Here is an 11,264-nt window from a genome sequence, read left to right on the forward strand (position 1 = left end):
GGGAGTGGAGTCCTCGCCATGCCTCCATTCACCAGGCTGCCCTGTGTATCACAGAAACCCCTGAGAAGGAAGGTTCTGGAGACCCGGCAAGGTTCGTAGGGAGCTTTCCAATCTGGTTTGTTTTTGGGATTTATACAACCAAACTCCAAGCCCAGTTCTGATGCTCTGAGCGTTCCGTGGCCTCAGGCTGGGATCCAGGTGCCTGGAGGTGGGGGATACCCGCACCCAGCCCTCGAGGCCACTGGCTGTGGCCTTTGTCACTGCCGGCCGGGGAGGGGTCTGTCAGGAGAGACGAGGAGGGGCACCGCAGACCACCGCGCGGCCCAGGGCGACTTCCTCCCGAGAAAACTCACCTGTCTGGACGTCAGATGAAGTGACTGGTAACACGGCGGTTTCCAGAGCACGAGCTGTCGGTGTCTGGGAAATGGCGGTTGATATTTTTAAATTGCTGTGCAAAATCCGCAAACCCGAGCCCGGGGCGCCTCCCTCTCCTGCAGTGTGAATGAGCCACGCAGCATCCACCCAGGGCTCCGAGGGCTGCAGGCTCCGGCCTCGCTCCTCACAGTGGATGCCGCGCAATCCCCACCTTGAAGTGTGGCCTCAGAGCAAATGAGAAGACACGCGAGAGTGCTGCGTGCACAGCGTCTGCGTGGGGTCTGGAGGTGGAAGTGCAGATGTGTGCACTTGTTTCAGTATTGAAAGCGTCTATGTGTGTTTAGTTACCGTGTGTGTGCACACGTGCACATGTGTGTGCTTTTACTATTGAAAGTATGCATGTGTGTTTAGTTACTGTGTGTGCACACGTGTGTGTGCGCACATGTGTGTGCATGTTTCCATTTTGGAAGCGTGCATGTGTGTTTAGTTACCGTGTCTGTGTGCTTGTGCTTGTTTTGTGTGTGCATGCATGTGTGTTTAGTTACTGTGCGTGTGTGTGCATGCGCTTGTTTTGTGTATGTGCGTGTGCATGTGTTTAGTTACCGTGTGTGCACTTTTGTGTGTGTGCGTGCATGTATGTTTAGTTACCGTGTGTGTGCATGTGCTTGTTTTGTGTATGTGCGTGCATGTTTGTTTAGTTACCATGTGTGTACGTGCGCTTGTTTTGTGTGTGTGTGTGCGTGCGTTTAGTTACCATATGTGCATGTGCTTGTTTTGTGTGTGCGCACGTGTTTTCAGTTACCGTGTCTGTGCGTGTGCTTGTGTGTGTGCACATGTGTTTAGTTACCGTGTGTGTGTGCTTGTGTGTGTGCACATGTGTGTTAGTTACTGTGTGTGTGCATGTGCTTGTTTTGTGTGTGTGTGCATATGTGTTTAGTTACCGTGTGTGCGTGTGCTTGTGTGTGTGCACGTGTGTTAGTTACTGTGTGCATGCGCTTGTTTTGTGTGTGTGTGCATGCGTGCTTAGTTACCGTGTGTGCATGTGCTTGTGTGTGTGCACGTGTTTACTTACTGTGTGTGCATGTACTTTTGTGTCTGTGTGCGCACATGTGTTTAGTTACTGTGTGTGTGCATGTGCTTGTTTTGTGTGTGCGCATGTGTGTTTAGTTACCCTGTGGGTGCGTGCACTTGTTTTGTGTGTGCGTGCGCACATGTGTGTTTAGTTACCGTATGTGCACTTGTTTTGTGTGTGTAGGGGTGCATGTGTGTTTAGTTACCGTGTGTGCTCGCGTGCTTGTTTCAGTATGGAAAGCGCACGTGTGTTTAATTACTGTGTGTGTGTGCACATGTGCGTGCTTGTTTTCTGTGTGTGTGTGCTCACATGTGCGTTTGTTTCAATTTTGAAAGCGCACGTGTGTTTAGTTAATTGTGTGTGCGTGCGCTTGTTTTGTGTGTGTGCACGCGTGTGTGTTTAGTTACCATGTGTTTGCATGTGCACATGTGCGCACTTGTTTCAGTTTTGAAAGCACGCAACGCTCCTTGTGTGTTTGGGCTTTTTGATGTTTGTAGCGGGCACCGACCAGCTGCAGACAATTTCCAGTAACAACCATCCCTGGATTCCTTGCCGGGTGGCCAGGGTTCTGAGTGTTTCTGGAGCTGCCTAGCATGACCAGCCCCCTGCACCATCTTTCCAGCCCCGCCAGAAGCCTCCATGGGGCCATCGGTAGGAGCCGAGGGCGCTCACCCAAGAGCCAGGCACAGAGTGGCCAGGAAGTGCAGTCCGAGGCTCTGTGAGGACGGCCCCCTGCCTGCCGGTTCCTCTGGTGTGGGCAAGGGCACCCCCTCAGAGTGCCAGATCACTACCCAGACACTTGGACATGTCCCTGAGCCAGCTCCTCTGGTTACAGTGCCTCAGAAGTGCTAAGTCCCCAGGATATATCTATCGAATTCAAAACCAGAAGCTTTCTGTAGGTTTTCCGAAAAGCGGGAGTAGCTAGGAGGACACTCAGCCTGCCCTCGTTGTCAGGGTGACTTCGTGCACTGCAAAGAAAGTAAGCGCAAGTTCCTGTCTCCACCCTGCAAGCATCCATTTCACAGACGATTCTAACCCTCCCCGAAGGGCGTGAGGCGGACACCCACCAGGGCCCTGGGAAAAGATCCTCCAAATCCTAGACATTTGCTGCTCCCAATTCCATAACCACAGGTGCGTTTGTCTTTCCAGCTGACTTCCACAGGTTTGCAGAAATGTACCCTGACTTCGCAGAGGAATACCTGTACCCGGATCAGACACATTTCGAAAGCTGTGCAGAGACCCCGCCTGCGCTGATCCCAAACGGCTTCTGTGCCGATTTCAGCCCGGAAAACTCGGACGCTGGGCGGAAGCCCGTTCGCAAGAAGCTGGATTAGGACCGAGGGTTGCGGAGAGACGCGGCCCCTCCCGCGTGGCCATCACCGCCATGAGCCTCTTTGCGAGTGACCTCTGGGCTCCGCTCCTCACTCCTGCTGTCCAGGCACTGTCTTCAGCCCGAGTTCCAAGGGCTTCGGGGGCTGTTTGTATCTTGTTCCTTTGTGAAGAGTCTCTGTTGCAGAACCGGCGCGTACTGTGCGAGAATCGGAGGGCGCGCACGCGGATTCCCTCGCCTGGCTTGGACCCCGTGGGGTCAGGTTCCCTGCTGGGCAGGGGGCACCGGTGCCGCCCCGTGTTCTCCCACGGGGTCCTGACTTCGAGTCTTCGTCACAGCCTCTTTCAGCGGCAGCGTGCACCGGGCGGGCCTCCGTGCACACTCAGCACACGCCTACCACACGGAGCGTGCACCTGCGTGTCGCTCTGGCACGAAACCTCTGTCTGCCTCTGTGGTTCCACAGCCTGGCAGAGCCGTCGCCTGAGTTTTCAGTGTTTCTGCCTGTGTGCTGGAGCTCATGAGTATTTTATAAACTCCATTTAGGTACTTCAGGAAACATGCAGCATTTTTTTAAAAATGAAAATTGTTTTTCTACTTCATTTTTCCTTTTAGGGTCAAAGGATATTTATTTATAGGCCTTTTTTTTTTTAATATAGCATCTGAGGCTGTTTGGGCTTTGACTTCTTAAATTTCCATCAGGCCTCTCTCCAGCAGGTCATCCCTCTCCTTCCGTTGGGTCCCCTGGGGAGGTGTGAACCCAAGGACCTAGCCCCTAAACACTTTTTCTGCTTTTCTTAATCCTTTTCCAGTCCTCTCTTTTTTATAAACGTTGGCAGTTCGGTGTTTTTGTTTCGGCATAACGTAATCCACTTCACTGTAGCCTAAACTCCAATCCGAAGTTGAATATTGTTCCAATGAGCAGGGCCCAAGCTGGAAGCTCAAGGCAGCCGCCACCGTGCTGCTCCTCCCTTGCTCTCAGGCCGGGTCCCTGTTGGAAGCGGCTGCATCTTCCTCTTAGCCCTGGTTTCCATGGTGACTGGCATGACACAGCCGCCTGAGTGTGGCTGACCTTCCTGCAGAGAGGGGAGCCGCAGTCTTTTGCTTGTGGAAGGAGACGCTGGGCCATGCGGTGCGGAGGGTGACAAGGATGTCTGGTGACAGCTGCGCGGACACCACTCCTCTTCGCAGCACTGCCTCCCGGCGCCAGGGTCGCAGGCATATCCCACTGAGAGCAGGGGTCCTGCCCCATCTCACAGTCAAAGGCAGAGGGACTTCCAGGCCCTGGGAAGGGGGTATTTTGGTATCACCTGAAGTCCCCATGACGTCACCTTGTTTCATCATTTTTTATGACATAATTAGAAACCCATCCTTCAAGCACAATAATCATCACAGACTTTAGTTGGCTTCCTAAAGCAAAGGCTCCGGGTTTATTTGAAAATTTTTTTTGATTTCTGAAATGAATTGATTTTTATATTTGGGGCATCTCTATAGAAAGTGACCACCAAGGCCAGTAAGTACAGGAAAAATGTTTACTAACTTCCTCAGAGATTCGTGATACGCGTTTCTCCACTGACAGACGTTTAAAAACAAACAACCTTCAGCTCCGTTTCAATCAATCACCTCGACTTGTTTCTAGCATGGACACTGCCAGCAGGACAGACAGGGGCGGGGTAAACCGAAGTCAATTTCAGGGCTCTCGGTGTGTTGGACACAGAAGAAATCCTAGTGCAGCCTTTGGTAGCTAACAGTCATTGATTTTATAATTGGAGAATGCGTCAAGATTCATTTTTCAAGGAGAAGAGCCTGCAAATGGCCAATGAAGGAGGTAAATAAACTAAGATATTCCGAGGGAGGGACCCAGGCCGTCTCCCTTCTGCACGTCTGCAGATGAAGGGTTTTTTTGAATGAAATGCCACTGTGCATTTTCAGAAAAAAATCTCTGATACACAGACTTTGAATGGATGTTTGTTCCTCCTGATTCTCTCTTCTCTTTGCGGTGACTTAGAGTTGGCGGGTATTCAGAACTGTGAATGTACATAGCATTGAGTTAAATCCCTCGTGCGTGAGACGGGACGCAGTGGGCCCCCTGGTGGCCTGGGAGCCAGACCCACCGGCAGGCGGAGCATGGGCCCTGGCCTGCAGGGACCTGCTGAGGCATGAGGGCAGAGGGAGGGTCGCCACGAAGGAACTTGGGATTTTCAATGGAATAAATAAAACATAAAGTCTTCTATACTTGGGAGTGATGTTGTTTTGTGTGGTTTTTTATTAGAAAGACACTTTTGTGAGAGGAGAGCCAATCCAGATGAGACTTTCTTAATGTGATTCTAGCATGTTTGGAAAACACAAGAATTGAAATTCTATAGAAAAACCTGTCTTGGTGGCAAAGGGATGCTCTGGGGTGTTTTGGTATTTTGTGGACGGTAGCAGACATTTTAGAGTTGAAACGTGGATGGCTGCCTGCCTGCCTGGTGGGTTGACTTATGTAATTTCTCAGTTGTAAGCACATGCACCTTAAGCATGTGTTGTCAAGCAAAGAGGAAAAGGGATCCGGCACTTAGTCCTACTGACTCAGTAAAAGGTTTGGAACTAGAGGTAAAAGGCGGAGTTCACCTGTTACACTCCCCAGAACTGCATGTGAAGAATCAAGATTGTGTCTCCACCAGCATCAAGTATGGAAGAAAACTTAAGGAGCAAAGCCTGCAAACGGCCAATCTGCAGGCCTTTCTCCTTTTTAATACTTTGAAAAACTAAGTTTCAAAGTTCACCATCCACCACTACTCATTTCCCTGTGTACAATTATGGGGGATACTGAGAGGGTGAAAAAGGAATCGTTCTGTTGTTCAGGAAGGTAAGTCTCAGACGTGGGCTACCAGTGAGCTATGCAGTCTGACCTCACTCAGTGAGAGAATATGCACCAAAATTACATTATTTCAAGCAACAGCAATTTTTACTTCTTCACGCTTGTATGCATTTGCCATTTTTAATAAATGAATACCTCCTTTGAAATTGATTAAATATGTCCAAGTTTTTAAGTAAAGCAAGGGTTAAAACAAAGACTAGATCTGCACGTCTCACTTCAGTGCTGGACAGGGCAGCCGCTGCTAAGATGCAGCTGGCGTGAGACCGAGGAGGAGGAGTGTCTGGCTGCAGGCGCAGGCTGTGGGCAGGGTGGCCGTGCCTGGCGTGTGCACACGGGGAGGTGCACAGCAGGGTAACTCGTGTGGTTTGGGACACATGTGTTTGTCATCGGACATGCTCTGCTTCTGTGTGTTCAGTTCTCCTCCACCCAGCATTGGAGCCAGGAGAAATGAAGGTGGGGCCCTCAGGAAAAGCTAACCCATGCCGGTGTTCATGCAAGAGTTGACACAGCTGCACCTGCTGTGCCAGAGACTCCATCAGAACCAGGGCAGAGAGGATGGGCTCATCTTCCTGGCCAGCCGCTGCTGCTACCATGTGCTGATCCTAACCAGAAGCTGGCTGGGAGGGGAGGCCCCCTAGGCCATGAAGCAGAGCTTGCGATGTGGGAAGTGGGGCTGAGGGCAAATGAGGTAGTGAAGGACCAGCACTGCCCCACACACAGCTGTTCTGTGTCCACAGGTAAGCCACACACTCGGACATGTCCCGACAGTGCTGTACTCACCACCCATCACAGCTTTTACCTTCCCCAGAAACAGTAAAGACCCAGGAGTCTTCCTCGCCATCTCTGGGGGACTCTGGTTCTCTGGTACAGCTGTGAACCCGCCTGGATATTCTCTGACACGAAAATCTAAGTTTCAAAGTTCACCATCTGCCACCACTAATATTCCCTGTGTAAAATAGTGGGGATACTGAGAAGTGGAAAAAGGACTAATCAATTAACAAATGGCATGCATGTCCCCAGGCTCACGTGCACATACACGTGCACAACACATGTTCACATCCACACATGCTCACGCAGTCATACATGCTCACATGCACTCATGCTGATGCTCACACATGTACATGCATGCTCACGAACACATTCACATGCACACGTTCATAGACACATTCACGTGCACACGTTCATAGACACATTCACGTGCACACATGTTCATAGACACATTCACGTGCACATATTCATAGACATTCACATGCATGCACATGCTCACATTAATGCACACACACATATGCTTCCACACGTGCTCACACATGCACGCACACCAAGCAAAGGACATGTGAGGCATGAGGACAGCCTGCATGCCCGCTACTGTCCTCACGCTGTGGCTAGCTGTGAGGCTGTGAAAAGCAGCTACACCTTCCTTCTTCCACTATCCATTCCACGTTTTCTTGACCCTAAGCAGTACTTGGGATGGTCAGGGGTCTTTACCCAGTGAGAGGACTCAAATTTTCATTTCAGTGTGTCTGAAGCAGTTGTCGTCTCACCTTTATTAGTCACAATATTAGTCGTGAAAACACTGAGAAGTACCTAGAGAATCCACTGAGCTCCAAGATAGCCCTTTCACTGGCGTTAGCGATCCCCACTGAGACAGCACGCTTTTCTTGAACTATTAGCTAAGTAGCATGAGCGGCCCCAAATAGCTGATGACCGTCTGAACTTTCAGTGCAGCAGATGGATCGCTGAGGTCCCAGGTGAGAGCATTCCAGCCTTGGGAACTAGGACCTTGAAAGCAAAAGAGCCCAGCGTCACAGACGAGAAAAGCAAAAACATGTGAATGGGTTTATCAGCCCACCTGGGATCATTGATGCTGCAGTAACAAATGTAAGCCAATAAAATGTAAGGGTAAGCTAAATAGATGTGGTCCTCACCCGTCTCTCCCAGGCAGGTCAGCTGCAGCTCTGCTCCACGTCACCATCTGCATCCAGCCCTGCACAGCAGCCCCTCCTGGGACTTGGCCAGTCAGATGACTTTGGGAAGAGAGCCGTGACAAGCCTGCCTAGATGGTAAATCTTATGCACAGATGCAAAATACAGCAGGCCCACTCACAGTAAGCCACACGGCCACAGCCAGATTCAACAGCCAGGGATGTACAGTCCTGCAAGGGAGCCCCTCAAAGGAGGTGAAGGATCTTCTGAACAGCAGCACCAGCCACCCTGCAGTAAGTGCTGGATGTGGTGGTGAGCAGGGCCGGTCTTAATTCCACCCATTTGACATTACAGACATTATTCTGGCTATGAAATTGCGCCATGTCTTGGTCCACAGTTTGAGGCTCTATGTTTTCCATCAGGATGGCAGTCCAATGATCTAGGGCACTGCCTCCCCATGGGCAGCATACCTGAAGTGTCAAGAAGTCATCCTCACGCTTTATCAGACTTGTCACCTCCGGGTGATGGGAAACGTAGGGATTCCAAGTGTGTACCTGTTCCCCTGCTGCTTTTGCTGTAAAATAAATTCCTTAACAATGCAATAGGAGGTGGGCAATATGAATAAGCCATTCATCAAGCCCACAGATGGCACTGGCAGAAACATGGACAGCAAAGACATATCCATATCTGGAATAAGGGAAACAAACCAGGAGATATTCCCCTCAGTGATGGAAGAGTCCAGTGTGATCAGCCTGCCTCCAGGGGGCTGCTAGTCCCCTTCCCAGGAATGGTACCTGGGGCTAAGTACGGGAGCCTGCTTCCGACACGCTGGGAGTCCAGTGATAACTGCCTCGGCTTAGGCTGCTGTTGACGGGTCAGCTGTGTCGTTGATCCACACTTATCTCCACCCATTTCCAGTGCCAGTTTGTCAATGGTTCTACTGGGTAAACACTGGATGGGCTGGGAAAGAGGCAGACTGACATCCACTGCCTGTGTCATACCCTGGTGGAGACTAGAGTCGATTAGACCCAACAAGAGAAAATATTAGTGAACCTGAAAATACAGCTATGTGTGATCCCAGTGATGTACGGGGAGAAACCGATGGAAAGAAATGGTACACGTGGCCATGGAATCATGCCACAAGGCCCATCCCATGTGATTGGAGCCCTAGGAAAGGAGGGGGATAGGACAGAAAAATTATTTGATGAAATAATGGCCAGAATTTTTTTCCAAATCTATAAACTAAGATACTCAGGAAGCTCAGGAAGCACCCAGCAGAAAAAATACAACAAAAATACAGCGAGGCACACCTCACAAACTGCTGAAAGCCACTGAAAAGGAGAAAATCTTAAAAGCAGCTGGAGAAAAACAACATACTATCAAGGAACAGAGATAAGAATGACGGTCGACTTCTTCGCAGAAACGGCGCAACCCAGATGACTGATGACATCTTCAAAGAGACTAAAGGCGAATGCGGTCACCCTAGAATTCTATGTTACATGAAACATCTTTTAAAAATCAAGGCATAATAAAGACATTTTGAAATCAGCAAAAGCTGAAATAATTCATTGCCAGTAGTTCATAATGACCAACAATGTTCTGAGTTCTACAGGCAGAAATATCAGAATACCATGCAGAAATTTGGCATTTGAAGGCAGATTGTGGTAAGTTAAAAATACACCTAGTGGCTGCGCATGGTGGCTCATGCCTGTAATCCCAGCACTTTGGGAGGCTGAAGTGGGTGGATCACCTGAGGTCAGGAGACCTTGTGGCAAACATGGTAAAACCCCATCTCTACTAAAAATATGAAAACTAGCCGGGCATGATGGTGGGTGCCTGTAATCCCAGCTACTCAAGAGGCTGACATGGGAGAATCTCTTGAACCCTGGAGGTGGAGGTTGCAGTGAGCTGATATCGCACCACTGCATTCCAGCCTGAGGTGACAGAGCAAAACTTCATCTCAAAAAAAAGAAAAAAGAAAAAAGAAAAGAAAAAACCACATAGTAAGACCCTCCCATAGAAAACAGGACCAAAGAAGTATGACTAATATAAATGTAAATTTTACCCAAACTAAGAAGGAAGGTGAGAGGGAATGAACAAAGGACAGAGAATATAAATATACAACAAATAGCAAAATGGAAAATTTAAATCCAATCATGTTAGTAGTTACGTTAAGTATAGACTAAAAACTCCTAAATGACATTTGTTGGACTAAATAAAAAATAAAATACCTAATTATATGCTGTTTAAATATAGATTGAAAGTAAAAGAATAGGCTGGTCACAGTGGCTCATGCTTGTAATCTCAGCACTTTGGGAGGCCGAGGCAGGTGGATCATTTGAGGTCAGGAGCTCAAGACCAGCCTGTCCAATTGGTGAAACCCCATCTCTAGTAAAAATGCAAAAAAAATTAGCTGGACATGGTGGCACATGCCTGTAGTCCCAGCTACTTGGGAGGCTAAGGCAGGAGAATCACGTGAACCCAGAGGTTGCAGTGAGCTGAGATAGCACCACTGCACTCCAGCCTGGGTGGCAGAGCAAGACTCTGTCTCATTAAAAAATGAAAAGGTAAGAAAGTAAAAGAATAGGAAATATATTTATAACATGCAAACAGAACCTTAAGAAAGTTTATTTGGCAAGATTGTCATACTAAGCGTACTTTAAAGACTAGGAGAATTAGCAGAGTTAAAGGCAGACATTTCATGATGATAAAAGTTCAATTCAATTGGAAGACACAGTGCTTAAAAGTGCATGTATCTAATCACATAGCTTAAATATATTAAGCATCAATGACAGGATTTAAAGGAGAAATAAATCTGCAAAAATAGTTGAAGATTTTAACATCGATCTCTTAGTAACTGATATAACCATCAGGGAAAAATGTAGTTGTGTAGAAAAACAGCTCTATTCATCAAATGATGTGCCATTTCAAGTGCACATGAAGCAGTTGACAAAATAGACCATACGCTTGACCACAGTTAAATTTCAAGATGTTTAAACAACACAGAGTATGTTCTCTCATCTAAATGAAGCTAAATGTCATGAATTCTGCCCGTATTCTCCAGGGCAGAACTGAGCTACTTGGCCGAGAAGCTACAAGAGTAACTGGAAAACATTTGCTGAGGAAGGACAGCAGAAACAGCAATACTGACGAGGAGGCCACTGTCTGTCATGTGACACTCTCAAGGGCTGGCTAGGTGCAGATTAACTCCCTTAAATGTAAGAAAAGTGGATGGGGGCCCAACACAGTGGCTCATGCCTGTAATCCCAACACTTTGGGAGGCTGAGGCACGCAGATCACCTGAGGTTAGGAGTTCAAGACCAGTGTGGCCATCACAGCGAAACCCTGTCTCTACTAAAAATATGAAAATTAGCTGGGTGTGGTGGGGCACGCCTGTAATCCCAGGTACTCTGGAGGCTCAGGCAAGAGAATTGCCTGAACCCAGGAGGCAGAGGCTGCAGTGAGCCGAGATCACACTACTGCACTCCAGCCTGGGCAACAGAGTAAGACTCCATCTCAAAGAAAAGAAAAGAAAAGTTAATGGGTCCACAATTTTTGCTTCCAGTCACAATGGAAGAGTAGAGACTGATTTACCCTCCGTTGGGAAACCTGGTCACCAGGCAGGAAACTAAGATGGGCTTTGCCCCAGCAGGGAAGAAGCATCAGCCCTGAGTAAAGCACTGCTCTGGTCCTCCTGGACAAAGC

General features: G+C 48.6%; 1 protein-coding gene across 1 annotated transcript in view; it reads left to right on the top strand.

The window, feature by feature from the left end:
- LPCAT1 (lysophosphatidylcholine acyltransferase 1) overlaps positions 1–5,016 on the top strand; it is an 83,889-nt gene extending 78,873 nt beyond the window's left edge. The window contains 1 exon segment of the mRNA XM_011953143.1: positions 2,579–5,016. Coding sequence (XP_011808533.1) covers positions 2,579–2,781 — 203 coding nt within the window. The 3' untranslated portion in view covers positions 2,782–5,016.
- The last annotated feature ends 6,248 nt before the right edge of the window (positions 5,017–11,264 follow it).

This window comes from Colobus angolensis, unplaced genomic scaffold (assembly GCF_000951035.1).
Source record: "Colobus angolensis palliatus isolate OR3802 unplaced genomic scaffold, Cang.pa_1.0 Scaffold358, whole genome shotgun sequence".
Taxonomy (NCBI): Eukaryota; Metazoa; Chordata; class Mammalia; order Primates; family Cercopithecidae; genus Colobus; species Colobus angolensis.